Here is a 15455-nt window from a genome sequence, read left to right on the forward strand (position 1 = left end):
TCCGTGCAGGAACGTGTCGAACAGCGCTTCCGGGTTCCAGGTACCCTCCGCTGCTAGCGTGCGGAACTCCACCGCATAGTCTGCCACACGGAGAGTGTCCTGCCGAAACTGGATTAACTTCTAGGCAGTCGCTCTCCCGGACACCGGAGCCTCAAACTTTTCTTACCTCCACCACAAATACCTCCAGACTGAGGCAGATGGCAGATTGTTGCTCCCACACCGCCGTGGCCCAGGCTAGTGCCCTCCCGGACATCAGCGTAATAATCTACGCTATTTTCGAGCGGTCCGAGGGGAACGAAGAAGGCTGCAGCTCGAACACGAGGGAGCAATGGGAGAGAAAGGCCCGGCAGGTTCTGGAATCTCCATCGTAGCGCTCTGGGGGAGATAAGCAGGGTTCCCGGGAAACCGAGGGGCAGAGGGAATGGGAGGTTAGAGAGGGGCTGGGAGGTTACCGTCATGGTAGGCTGCCTAGAAGTCAACCCATAGAATTGCTCCCGCAATGAGTCCAAGGCTAGGTAGTGACGTTCGGCTACACCCTGGAACCCTTCCATCACACGGCAAAACAACTCCTCGTGCCTACCAATGGTGGCTCCTTGGGAGGAGATGGTGTTGCGGAGCTGGTCCAAGTCTGCTAGGTCAGTCATGGCCAGTTCGTACTATCAGGTATCAAGGTAAGACCCAAGTGCAGACTGTGTGAAGTGACAATGTTTATTGTAACAACAGGGGCAGGCAAAAGACAGGTCTAGGCAGGCAGGGGTTGATAATCCAGAGTAGGAGCAAAGGTACAGGACGGCAGGCAGGCTCAGGGTCAGGGACAGACAGTGTGGTTAGGCCTGCGGGTACAAGGTCAGGACAGGCAAGGGTCAAAACCCAGGAGGACGAGAAAAGAGAGGCTGGGAAAAGACAGGAGCTAACAAGACAAACAAGACAAACTGGCACAGACAGACAGACAACACAGGTATAAATACCCAGAGGATAAGTGGGGAAGATGGGCGACACCTGGAGGGGTTAGAAACAAGCACAAGGACGGGTGAAACAGATCAGGGCGTGACAAAGCCATAGTGTGCAGCCGTATGAGTATATATGTATATTCCATGTATGTAGGAACACTTCAATGTATGCTGTAGTATTGATGAAGAATGGATGGATGATTCACCATTGAAAGTGCTTCTTTGTCCAGGACTAGGTTTAATCTGTGTCAAGGAAACCAGCACATTGTCACGATCATCGTAATGTGGAAGAGAGGAGGACCAAGGCGCAGCGTGATATGAATACATCTTCTATTTATTAAAGAAGATGAACACTAAACAAACTAAACAAAATAACAAAACGAACGTGAAGCTAATCATACAAAAGTGCAGACACAGGCAACTAGACATAGACAATAACCCACAACCCACAACCCACAATACAAAACAGGCTACCTAAATATGGTTCCCAATCAGAGACAACGCAAAACACCTGTCTCTGATTGAGAACCATATCAGGCCAAACACATAGAAATAGACAAACCAGACATACAACATAGAATGCCCACTCAGATCACACCCTGACCAAACAAAACATAAAACATACAAAGCAAACTATGGTCAGGGCGTGACACACATAGTTCCTATTATATGGGCACAATATGCTTTGTCAGACACTATAAGTTGCTTTCACATCCGACTTGTTGGCAAATGTGAATCATTTTGCTAGTTTAATAGCCTTATTTCCTAATTTGTGTGTTTTAAGCAATTCTATACATTTTGGCCTAATGTCTTATTGTTTCTAAGTGATGGTAAAGTGATCCAAACATAACAAAAAATTTTTATGGCTAAAAAATCTAGCTAGTATATTATTTTCACTGACAGTGGCTTAGATGATCTTGGACTTTCTGACGGGTTAATTAAATATGCTCTCTAATGTATGACAACGAGAGAAACTTGACCTAGTGCACCTACCTTATTTCGGAAAGTGCATTCCATTGCGCATTTCCTACTATTACAGACTTCGCAGAGTTGTTCAAGCTCAAACTGATTTCTAAACTTTAATTAAATGCTTTTCATTATTCTTTCTTTTTTTTTGTGGGGGGGGATGTCTGTCGTGGTATTGTCTAGTTCTATGTGTGTGCGTGCATGTGTTCATGGCCTTGTTTGTGGTGTGCTTGTTGACATTCGTGTACGTTAGTTTAGTGTGGTGTGTGTCTCCCGGGTGAGTTGGCCTCATCTTAGGTTTCTGTGCCAGTTGGTGTGTGTGTGTGTGGTGTGTGTGTGTGTGTGGGGTTTGTGTGTGTGTTGTTGTGTGTGTCGTGTGCGTGTATCGTGTACGTATGCAACATGTAGAAGCCATCCTTTCATGTCTAATTTTGGATACCTAGACTTAAACAAAGAATGTGTTTTAAGAGTGTAGTGATGACACGTTTCAGTGAGTGCTGCACTATACATCTTTCAAGACGTTGGGGCCAATTCAGACCCGAGTTAAAGCACGCATAAATGGAATGCACTTTTCTCTCTATATGTATTCTGACCTTTAACATATGCGTGAGAGTACATGCTATTCTCCAGATATTAGTTTGCGGTGGAGATCTAAGAAATTAAAGTGTGGCAGAAGTGTGTCTACAGATACGACGTATCCTGACCTTGACATAATTCCACCACATTTACGTGTGAGGAATCCATGAATAGGGTTGAGCAAACCTGCCGATTCAGAGTGGAAAAAGCATCTACTTAATTTTTTTCCTGAAATAAATACAGTTGTTTGCGAAAGTATTCACCCCCTTGGCATTTCTTCATATATTGTTACCTTACAACCTGGAATTAAAATAGATTTTTTGGGGGGTTTGTATCATTTGATTGACACAACATGCCTAACACAAAATGCAAAATATTTTTTCTTGTGAAACAAACAAGAAAGACAAAAAAACAGAAAACTTGAGAGTGCATAACTATTAACCCCCCCAAAGTCAATACTTTGTAGAGCCACCGTTTGCAGCAATTACAGATGCAAGTCTCTTGGGGTATGTCTCTATAAGCTTGGCACATCTAGCCACTGGGATTTATGCCCATTCCTCAAAGCAAAACTGCTCCAGCTCCTTCAAGTTGGATGGGTTCCGCTGGTGTACAGCAATCTTTAAGTCATACCACAGATTCTCAATTGGATTGAGGTCTGGGCTTTGCCTAGGCCATTCCAAGACATTTATATGTTTCCCCTTAAACCACTCGAGTGTTGCTTTAGCAGTATGCTTAGGGTAATTGTCCTGCTGGAAGGTGAACCTCCGTCCCAGTCTCAAATCTCTGGAAGACTGAAACAGGTTTCCCTCAAGAATTTCCCTGTATGTAGCGCCATCCATAATTCCTTCGATTCTGACCAGTTTCCCAGTCCCTGCCAATGAAAAACATCCCCAACGCATGATGCTTCACTGTGGGGATGGTATTCTCGGGGTGATGCGAGGTGTTGGGTTTGCGCCAGACATAGCATTTTCCTTGATGGCCTTCTTCCATATGTTTGGGGAGTTTCCCATATACCTTTTGGCGAAAACAAAACGTGTTTGCTTATTTGACTCTTTTAGCAATGGCTTTTTTTTCTGGCCACTGTTCCGTAAAGCCCAGCTCTGTGGAGTGTACGGCTTAAAGTGGTCCTATGGACAGACACTCCAATCTCCGCTGTGGAGCTTTGCAGCTCCTTCAGGGTTATCTTTGGTCTCTTTGTTGCCTCTCTGATTAATGCCCTCCTTACCTGGTCCGTGAGTTTTGGTGGGCGGTCCTCTCTTGGCAGGTTTGTTGTGGTGCCATATTCTTAAAAAAAATATATAATCGATTTAATGGTGCTCCGAGGGATGTTCACAGTGTCGGATATTTTTATAACCCAACCCTGATCTGTACTTCTCCACAACTTTGTCCCTGACCTGTTTGGAGAGCTCCTTGGTATTCATGGTGCCACTTGCTTGGTGGTGCGCCTTGCTTAGTGGTGTTGCAGACTCTGGTGCCTTTCAGAACAGGTGTATATATACTGAGATCATGTGACACTTAGATTGTACAAAGGTGGACGATATTTAACAAATTATGTGACTTCTGAAGGTAATTGGTTGCACCAGATCTTAACCAATTTTCCTACTGTGTATGTTTATTCGCGTTATTTGTATGTTATTTTGTACATAATGTTTCTGCCACCGTGTCTTATGACTGAAAAGAGCTTCTAGATATCAGGACAGCGATTACTCACCCCATACTGGAGGAATACTTTTTCTTAAACGAGTCGGACGGGAAGGATTTACTTCAGACGCCTGACAAGGCCCTCATCTCTGTCATTCACAGGATAAAAATACAGAGATATCGGAGACTGTCACGCCCTGACCATAGTAAACTGTTTTTTTCTCTGTGTTGGTTGCGGTGTGATAGTGACTAGGGTGGGTCATCTAGGGTTTTTGTATGTCTATGTTGGCCTGATATGGTTCCCAATCAGAGACAGTTGTTTATCGTTGTCTCTGATTGGGGATCATATTTAGGTAGCCATTTCCCTTTTGTGTTTGTGGGATCTTGACTATGTTTAGTTGCCTGTCTGCACTATTTTGTATAGCTTTTACGTTTCGTTTGTACTTTATTGTTTTGGTGAGTTTTCACTTTATAAAAAATATGTGGAACTCTACTCACACTACGCCTTGGTCCTATTACTATGACGAACGTGACAGAAGATCCCACCAAAAATGGACCAAGCAGCGTGTACAGGAGGAGTGGACTTGGGAGGAGATCCTGGATGGAAAAGGACCCTGGACGCAGGCCGGGGAGTATCGCCGTCCTACGGTGGAGATAGAGGCAGTGAAAGCGACAATGCCCGACAAGGTCCTCATCCATGTCATTCGCAGGAGAAAGACACAGAGGTATCTGGATGAAGTTCCGGGTGCCTTGTTAGGATCAGTCGCCGAGAGGGGATTCTACTTTTACCATCGGTCCTATTAGCCAACGTAGAATCAATCGATAATAAAATAGACAAACTACGATCGCATATATCCTACCAGCGGGACATTAAAAACTGTAATATCTTGTGTTTCACCGAGTCGTGGCTGAATGACAACATGTATAGCATACAGCTGGCAGGTTTTAAGCTTTTTCGGCAGGATAGAACAGAGGCCTCTGGTAAGACAAGGGGCAGTGCACGAAACAACAACAGCTGGTGCATGAAATCGAAGGAAGTCTCGAGGTTTCGCTCGCCTGAGGTAGAGTATCTCATGATAAGCTGTAGACCATATGATTTACCAAGAGAGTTTTCATCTGTATTTTTCATAGCTTTCTACATACCACCGCAAACCGATGCTGGCACTAAGAACGCACTCGATGAGCTGTGAACGGCCATAAGTAAACAGGAAAACGCTCATCCAGAGGTGGCGCTCCTAGAGGCTGGGGACTTTAATGCATGACAACTCAAATCAGTTTTACCTAATTTCTACCAGCATGTTAAACGTGCAACCAGAGGGGAAACAAAACTCTAGACCACCTTTAGTCCACACACAGAGATGTGTAAAAAGCTCTCCCTCGCCCTCCATTTGGTAAATCTAACTATAATTCTATCCTCCTGATTCCTGGTTACTAACAAAAACTAAAGCAGGAAGCACCAGTGACTCGGTCAATAAGAAGTGGTCAGATGAAGCAGATGCTAAGCTACAGTAACCTGCCTAAATGACTACTGACCAAAAGCACTCACGTCTGTAGCTTGAAGTGCTTTGAAAAGCTGGTCATGGCTCACATCAAAACCATTATCCCAGGAACCCTAGACCCACTCCAGTTTGCATGCCACTCCAACAGATCCACAGATGATGCCATCTCTATTGCACACATAACACTGCCCTTTCCCACTTGGACAAAAGGACTACAGCTCAGCGTTCAACACCATAGTGCCCTCAAAGCTCATCACTAAGCTAAGGAGTCTGGGACTAAACACCTCCCTCTGCAACTGGATCATGGACTTCCTGACGGGCCACCCCCCAGGTGGTATGAGTAGGTAACAACACATCCGCCACGCTGATCCTCAACACCGGGGCCCCTCAGGGGTGTGTGCTCAGTCCCCTCCTGTACTCCCTGTTCAATCATGAATGCATGGCCAGTTTGCCGATGACACAACAGTGGTAGGCCTGTTCACCAACAGCAATGAGACAGCAAAGTGCGGACCTCTATAGGGAGGAGGTCAGAGAATTGGCCGTGTGGTGCCAGGAAAACAACCTCTCCCTCAACATGATCAATACAAAGGAGATAGTTGTGGACTACAGGAAAAGTAGGACTGAGCACGCCCCTAAAAATTGTCAAAGACTCCAGCCACCCTAGACATAGACTGCATGGCAAGTGGTACCGAAGCGCCAAGTCTAGGTCCAAAAGGCTTCTTAACAGCTTCTACCCCCAAGCCATAAGACTCTTGAACAGCTAATCAAAGGGCTACCCAGACCCCTCTTTTATGCTGCTGCTACTCTCTGTTTATTATCTACGCATAGTCACTTTAATAACTCTACCTACATATTACCTCAATTACCTCGACTAACCGGTGCCCCCGCACATTGACTCTGTACTGGTACCCCTTGTATATAGCCTCGCTTTTGCTATTGTTATTTTACTGCTGCTGTTTAATTATTTGTAGCTTTTATTTATTAGATTTTTTACTTAACATGTTTTTCTTCTTAACTTCTTAAAGCATTTTTGGTTTAGGGCTTCTAAGTAAGCATTTCACTGTAAGGTCTACACATGTTCTATTCGGCGCATGTGACAAATACAATTTGATTTGCCCTCATAATTTGCGCTGATTATTAAATTTGGAGACCCAAGCTATAGGCTTTCTGTAAGAGTGATCCTGCCGAGTTAATGTATGCGCTTTAGGTTCTCCTTTGTTGACTTTTCTGGAGCATTTGCCTCTCTTGCTTGCTCTCTTTAATCATCAAACCCCTCATCAAGTTAATTAAACACATATTAGACAAAGAAGATCAATGAATAAATAAAAAGCATAAATCACTGAGTAAATCTTTCCACAGATGTTCAATAGGATTCAAGTCTGAGCTTTGGCTGGACCACTCAAGTATTACCACATTCTTGTTCTGAAGCCATTCCAGGGTTGCTTTGGATGTATGCTTGGGGTCATTGATGTATGCTTGGGGTCATCTTCTCCCCGAGTCTAAGGTCGTTTGCTCTCTGGAGCAGGTTCTCATCAAGGATTTGCCTGTATTTGGATCCATTAATTGTTCCCTCTATCTTTATCAGTCTCCCAGTCCCTACCACTGATAAGCATCCCCGTAGCATGATGCTGACACCATCATGCTTCACGGTAGGGATGGTGTTAGACGGGGGATGAGCTGTGCCTGCTTTTCTCCAGACATAGTGCTTTGCATTCAGGCCAAAGAGTGACATTTTTGTCTTATCAGACTACAGTATCTTTTACCTTATGCTCTCAGTCTTTCATGTGCCTTTTTGCAAAACTCCAGGTGTGCTGTGATGTGCCTTTTTCTCAGGAGTGGCTTCCGTCTGTCCACTCTCCCTTAAAGCCCAGATTGGTGAAGTGCTGTTGAGACTATTGTCTTTCTGGCAGGTTCTCCCATCTTAGCCAAGAAACTCTGTAGTTCTGTCAGAGTGGTCATTTGATTCTTGGTCACCAAGGTCCCTCTTACCCGGTTGCTCAGTTTTGTCAGACAGCCAGCTCTAGGCAGAGTCTGGGTAGTTCCATATTTTTTCCATTTCCCAATGATGGAGATCACTGTGATCTTGGAAACTTTCAACACTCTAGATATTGTTTTATAACCTTGCCCAGATATGTCTCATCACAATTCTATCTCGGAGATCTACGGACAGTTCCTTGGACTTCATGGTATAGTTTATGATCTGACATGCACTGTCATCTGTGTGTTTCTTGCTAAATCATGTCCAGACAACTGAAAGGGCCACAGCTGGACTCCAATGAAATTGGATGCAACTGAGCTCTATTTGGTGTGTTTTAGATAGCAAAGGGGTGTGAATACTTATTTAAATGAGATATTTCAGTATTTCATTTTCAATACATTTGCAAACATTTCTAAAAACATGTTTTTACTTTGTCATTATTAGGTATTTTGTGTAGAAGAGTGAGAGAAAAAATGCATGTAATCCATTTTGAATTCAGGCTGTAACACGACAATGCTTTATGAAGGCACTGTAAGTAAAAAAATATATACAGTATATACTGTATCATACATATTTTAATAGGCTATATATAGCGTAGCATTTGTATTTTATAGTTATACCTTTGCCTGTTCGATCTGGCCACTAACATAGGCCTACGGCATTGCACCAAACTCTTGTCTCAAAATGATCTAATCTGTGCTTCAGAAACAAAAAGTTGCATGTTTTGACTGTTGACCTATGACCAGTCATTGGCAGTGGTGCGCAAAGGCGGTTGCATATTTCTAAGGCCTAGTAAATGTACCGTTAAACATTTGGTTACATACATTTTGTTAATGCATGTATTAATTACAGTCATTTATCGTTCTCATTCTCTGAGTGAAAACATTGTTTGCAGAGTTCACAACCTGCTACACTTGTGAGAAACATTTTAGTTTATTCCATAACCATGATTTATGAGTTTTGCCAATTGTTTCAGTCTTTTGTTTGGTGTGCTCCATGTGAGCAATGAGCATGTCTGTTTTTTCTGTCCTGATCATGTTGAGAGCGCACACATGCCTGAGAACGTATAAAGTACCTGGCTTGCTGCGAGCAAATGTAGAAATGTGCCTACTTGGGGATGTCTGATTTCCGATTGCCTCAACTCAACACCTCCAACACTAATAAGCTGAGCTTCTCAGTCATTTTCTCTTCACCTCACACAGTAAGTCGACAAAGTCTGTTTTTTAACATCCATTGCGAATGGTAATAGTTCCTCACAGTATTTGAAAAATCTTTCCTGGCCTCGATAATCAGCAAGCCTCAGTGTGAAAGGGCAAAATATCCTGATCTGATGATTTCATAAACTCATCAAAAAAAGAAACGTCCTTCCTCCCTCTCACTGTCAACTGTGTTTATTTTCAGCAATCGTAACATCAACCAGCCCCAGAATTTCCACTTCCTGTTTGGAAGTTTGCCTGCCATATGAGTTCTGTTATACTCACAGACATAATTCAAACAGTTTTAGAAACWTCAGAGTGTTYTCTATYCAATAGTAATAATACTATGCATATATTAGCATCTGGGACAGAGTAGGAGGCAGTTCACTATGGGCACCAATTCATCCAAAAGTGAAAATGCTGCCCCCTATCCCTAAAAAATTAACATGTGTAAATATTTGTATGAATATACAAGATTCAACAACTGAGACATAAACTGAACAAGTTCCACAGATATGTGACTAACAGAAATTGAATAATGTGTCACTGAACAAAGTGAAATCAAAATCAAAAGTAACAGTCCACCAGCTGCATTAAGTACTGCAGTGCATCTCCTCCTCATGGACTGCATCAGATTTGCCAGTTCTTGCTGTGAAATGTTACCCCACTCTTCCACCAAGGCACCTGCAAGTTCCAACAGGTCCCAGACGTGCTCAATAGGATTGAGATCCGGGCTCTTCGCTGGCCATGGCAGAACACTGCCATTCCTGTCTTTCAGGAAATCATGCACAGAACGAGCAGTATGGCTGGTGGCATTGTCATGCTGGAGGGTCATGTCAGGCTGAGTCTGCAGGAAGGGTACTACATGAGGGAGGAGGATGTCTTCCCTGTAACGCGCAGCATTGAGATTGCCTGCAATGACGACAAGCTCAGTCTGATGATGCTGTGACACACCGCCCCAGACCATGACGGACCCTCCACCTCCAAATCGATCCCACTCCAGAGTACAGGCCTCGGTGTAACGCTCATTCCTTTGACGATAAACGCGAATCCGACCATCACCCCTGGTGAGACAAAACTGTGACTTGTCAGTGAAGAGCACTTTTTGCCAGTCCTGTCTGGTCCAGCAACGGTGGGTTTGTGCTCATAGGCGACGTTGTTGTCGGTGATGTCTGTTGAGGACCTACCTTACAACAGGTCTACAAGCCCTCAGTCCAGCCTCTCTCAGCCTATTGCGGACAGTCTGAGCACTGATGGAAGGATTGTGCGTTCCTGGTATAACTCAGGCAGTTGTTGTTGCTATCCTGTACCTATCCCGCAGGTGTGATGTTCGGATGTACCGATCCTGTGCAGGTGTTGTTACACGTGGTCTGACACTGTGAGGACAATCAGCTGTCCGTCCTGTCTCCATGTAGCGCTGTCTTAGGCATCTCACAGTACAGACATTGCAATGTATTGCCCTGGCCACATCTGCAGTCCTCATGACTCCTTGGAGCATGCCTAAGGCATGCTCACGCAGATGAGCAGGGACCCTGGGCATCTTTCTTTTGGTGTTTTCATGAGTCAGTAGAAAGGCCTATTTAGTGTCCTAAGTCTGTAAGCTGTTATTGTCTTAACGACCGTTCCACAGGTGCATGTTCATTAATTGTTTATGGTTCATTGAACAAGAATGAGAACCAGTGTTTAAACCCTTTACAATGATGATCTGTGAAGTTATTTGGATTTTTACGAATTTTCTTTGAAAGACAGGGTTCTAAAAAAGGGACGTTTCTTTTTTTGCTGAGTTTATATCTAGCGGAAACATAAAATAGCTGAACATATTGCCCGTGCGCAAAATAGCTGTCTGTCCTAAGCTCACTGGCATGAGAAACGCTGAGTGGCCCTAATAGAAGAGCTGATACCACCTTAAAAGTTTGCAACATCTTCGGGATGGACCCAGTTGATTGATTTTATACAGTGTTGTAATTCACTAGCGATAGCTCAAGTCAAGACAGATAGAAAGGGAGGTAGACAGGTGGTGTAGAGAGATTAATGCGATTGAGAGATCCTGAATTTATCAGGATATTTTCTACCGTTTTTATTTGTCTGCTTTAAGGCCTATGTATTTTACTTTGTTGACGATGGAAGTTATAGGCCTACTGCTGGCATTGGCCTATAAGCTATCTCTGAGTTCCATGTGCTAATTTCTTTAGTTGTCAATGGATTACAGTGTATCAATGTGTCCATATGGCAGAGACAAAGCTCTCACATTAGTTGAATTTGCATTTTTAGATTTGTATCATTTTAAACTAAAACATTATTATTGAAACTGTTCCATGAAAATGCGCATATGAAAATCATAACCGGTCGGTAGAAATGGTAGGATAAATTGTGAGCTTTGGCCAACTTGAAACTAATACTTGAAACTATGGGCTTTACTTTTACACCCATAAAAAAAATTGTGCGCGCGCAATCACATAGCAAGTCCCAGACAAAGCACTAGGACCAGCAAAGCCAGAACTTTTAGCAAATAAGTCGGTTCATTTCAGATATTTAGCAGTGTCGTTCTCAAGAGCCCTTTTTTTGGTTGCAAACTTTTTCAGCACCATCTTTCCGTTTTTTTATGATCCATATGATTCTGTTCTGACCGAGTGACTGACGGAGAGCAACGATTATGGATATACTGACAAGATACATGTCTCTCCACCCTAACAATTGTCCACATAGTGGCTCGGTGGGCTGTCTAGCTCCCGCCTATCCTTTCTTTGGATTGGTGGATACAACTCAATATTGTAATCCTTTTTTGAATAATCAATGGGGGTTGTTGATGTCAACTGCCTGTATTCAATGGAGAGAAATGCTATGCTACTAGCCGAATGCCATGAATATGCATAGCCATCTCGAGACAACTCCGATATAAAGTGGTTTTTCTCTCAAAGTTGCCAGGATGTCACGTGTCCTACTTATATCAATACACTCGTAACAACTTAAGCTTCATGAAACTTCTATTCCAGTGTTTCTTAAACTATGGGTCGGGACCAAAAGTATGCCCTGGGCAATTGAGAGGTGGATTGTGAGTTATGAGAATACATCTATAATCACACACTATTTCTTCTTAATATGGGTCGTTGGAGGACGATTGTGTTAACAGGAGGATGGCCAATTTCTCATTTGAGTCTCGAGCTGAAAAGTTTAAGAACCCCTGTTCTATTCGATCAAATAAACCATAAATGTTTTTGTTGACCAAATTCGACACTCTCTCATTGACCTCCATACAAAACTTGTTGCTTGGTGGGTGAAGCAACGAAAAAATTACACCTGCTGGAGGGTGTCAGAGCCAGAGTTGTGTACTCGAGTCACAAATTTGATAAGTTGAGACTCGACTTGATATAAAATAACTTCAGACTTGACGTGGACTTGGAACCTCAAGACTCGGGATTCGACTTTGACTTGAGACTGATGACTTGAAATTATCTGGCCAGATTTTGTAACGTTTTGTCACTCATTTTGTGGCACAAAGTCTCCATGGATTATTCTCCACACAGTAGTCGCAGCATCGGCCCTTGCAAAAAAAACGTGCAAAAGATTGGCTAGTGAAACGTACACTCAGCCCTCTGATTAGACCAGCAAACTGTCAATCAACACAGGTCAGGTGAGCTAGCATACAGATTGCTGGATTGGGTGCATTGCAAACATACAATTGTAGGGAGAGAGGATTGCCGTAATAAATAGCTAAAAAAATTGCTAATTTTTTTTTGCCGATCAAGAATACTAACTTAGAACTTTGCAAGCTCACCAGCAATTGGGCATCAAGAAACAATTACTAGCATAGGCCTACTGGTCTTTTGGTATGTATAAATTGCTTTATATCGATACTTTGAATTGATAAAGCTTGCATTTGGAATTTGTTGTTAAAATGAATTATTGCTGTGGTGAAAACACACCATAGGCGCGTCTCTCCACTTGTGCTCTCCAAACTCCCGCCGGTGGAGAGCCCTTTGTTCTCTTGTTGAAATGTTTGGTGTTGCTTTTACACTTTTAAATGCGCTTATTGAAACACTTAGACATTTCTGTTTCATGTTTGACATGACATATTTTCATTTAGCCTACCATTTCTTACCCTCTGAGTGGGTGCATGTTTATTGTGCGCATGAACGGTAGAAGTTCTGTTTATTTAATTCAATGTATGGTGTCCTTTGTTATGTCGGAGTTCCGTGTATCTGTGTGCTATGTCTCTGTCATTCTGGTTGTGCATAATAGGAGTGTGCGTGCCTCAGTGCACATAGAAATAGGCTATGTGGCCTGCGTGCCACACTTTGGAGTAGCTACGTTGAATAAGAATGGTGATGAAATATCATTAATAATCATTAAGCATGATTAACACGCATGTAACAATGGATGTGGAAATTGACTTTTACAGTGACAGGGTCCATTAATCTTGCCTGTGTAGGCGTGTTTTGCACTGACATGAGCCAGGTATTCGGTTCAGAGCCCATAGTGAAGTCTGCTCAAAACAAAGTGGTGTAGGAGCATGTGGAGTAATGAGTAGGACTCTGTTTATTTCACAAGCAAAAGTGATTGCTTCTGAGCTTTATATGCCTTCCCAATGAAAATTTGAAAAACATATCCAATTGGTAGTTACAGTCTTGTCCCATCGCTGCAACTCCCCTACGGACTCAGGAGAGGCGAAAGTTGAGAGCCATGAATCTTCCACAACACGACCCTGCCAAGCCGCACTGCTCGCTTAACCCGGAAGCCAGCTGCACTAATGTGTCAGAGGAAACACCATTCAGCAGATAGCCTAGTGGTTAGAGTGTTGGGCCAGTAACTGAAAGGTTGCTGGATCGAATCACTGAGCTGACAAGGTAAAAATCTGTCATTCTTCCCCTGAGCAAAGGCAGTTAATCCACTGTTCTCCGAGTGCCGAAAACGTGGATGTCGTTTAAGGCAGCCCCCTGCACCTTTCTGATTCAGAGGGTTTGGGTTAAATGCAGAAGACACATTTCAGTTGAAGGCATTCAGTTGTACAACTGACTAGATATCCCCCTTTCCCCAAATGGTGACTGTGGTCAGCTTGCAGGTGCCTGGCCCACCACAAGGAGTCGCTAGAGTGCAATGGGACATGGAATCCCGGCTGGCCAAACTGAGACGACGCTGGGCCAATTGTGTGCTGCCTCATGGGTCTCCCGGTCATTACTGGCTGTAGCACAGCCTGGGATTGAACCCAGGGCTGTTGTGACTCCTCAAGCACTATGATGTAGTGCCTTAGACTGCTGCGCCATTTGGTAACATTTATTTTAAGGAAAAGAGATGTACGTTTCACAAACGATGCACCATGCTGCCTTGTTGACAAAATGACAGACAGAGCAGTACAGATTACTGTTCAATTTAAGAAGGGAGCTCCTCCCTCCCCGCTTTCGCCTAGTGATGTCATACCCTGTGGCTCAGCATAATTGAATCCGCTCAATATAGAACCAGTTTATTGGTTGTAATTACCAACTGGGTAATTGTATGGTCCTGGGAGGTACCAAGTGCTTATATGCAGGCTACCTGTTTGAGCTTGTGTTAGACAGATTCAATTTAGTTTCTCAAAGGGAGGCTTGCAGTCTTGCCCTCTACCTGTGTCTGTTCAGATAGGACAGGCTACACCTGATACAGAGGCTATTTATTTTGGGCTATTGCCAGTGTATATTTGGTAAATCTGCTTGTACATTTTGCATGATATGGCATTTTCACCATTGGATCACCATTGGATCACAAATAAATCTACACTCTGAGCACATCAACCATCCTTGCCTTCTGCTGGCTTCATGCCCTTATGACTCCTACAAGGTCCATATTGGTCTGGTAGTCTCAATAAATAGACTAACAATTTATAGTTGAACAAGTCGTTTCATGAATATATACTGAACAAAAATAAAAACGCAACAATTTAAAAGATTTTACGGAGTTACAGTTCCCGCAGGTGAAGAAGCCGGATGTAGAGGTCCTGTGCTGGCGTGGTTACAAGTGGTCTGTGGTTGTGAGGCCGGTTGGACGTACTGCCTAATTCTCTAAAACGACTGGAGGCAGTTTATAGTAGAGAAATTAACATTAAATTATCTAGGAACAGCTCTGGTGGACATTCCTGCAGTCAGCATGCCATTCCTGCAGTCAGCATGCCAATTGCATGCTCCCTCAAAACATCTGTGGCATTGTGTGACAAAACTGTTCATTTTAAAGTGGCCTTTTATTGTCCCCAGCACAAGATGCACCTGTGTAATTTATTTATTTAATGTATTATTTACTAGCCAACTGCCTTGTTCACGAGCAGAAAGACAGATTTTTACCTTGTCAGCTCGGGGATTTGATCTTGCAACCTTTCGGTTACAAGTCCAACACTCTAACCACTAGGCTACCTGCCACCCCTGATGATGATGATTCTGTTTAATCAGCTTCTTGATATGTCACACCTGTCAGGTGGATTGATTATCTTGACAAGGGAGAAATGCTCACTAACAGGGATGTAAATGAATGTGTGCAAAAAATTTGAGCTTTGCTTATGAAAAATGTCTTCTTCTTTTTTTCAGCTCATGAAACATCGAACCAACACTTTACATGTTGCGTTAAAATGTTTGTTCAGTGTATATGTATATATTTTTTTTTACTTGAGTTGAGACTTGACTTGTGA

The 15455-nt window shown here is 43.2% G+C and overlaps 1 protein-coding gene across 1 annotated transcript in view; it reads right to left on the reverse strand.

The window, feature by feature from the left end:
* LOC139027800 (cryptochrome DASH-like) overlaps nucleotides 1–10728 on the reverse strand; it is a 455373-nt gene extending 444645 nt beyond the window's left edge. The window contains exons 1-2 of the mRNA XM_070443756.1: nucleotides 10724–10728; nucleotides 9962–9965 (exon numbers count right to left, since the gene is read on the reverse strand). Coding sequence (XP_070299857.1) covers nucleotides 9962–9965; nucleotides 10724–10728 — 9 coding nt within the window. The remainder of the gene's footprint in view (nucleotides 1–9961; nucleotides 9966–10723) is intronic.
* Between the last annotated feature and the right edge of the window lie 4727 nt (nucleotides 10729–15455).

This window comes from Salvelinus sp. IW2-2015, linkage group LG5 (assembly GCF_002910315.2).
Source record: "Salvelinus sp. IW2-2015 linkage group LG5, ASM291031v2, whole genome shotgun sequence".
NCBI lineage: Eukaryota > Metazoa > Chordata > Actinopteri > Salmoniformes > Salmonidae > Salvelinus > Salvelinus sp. IW2-2015.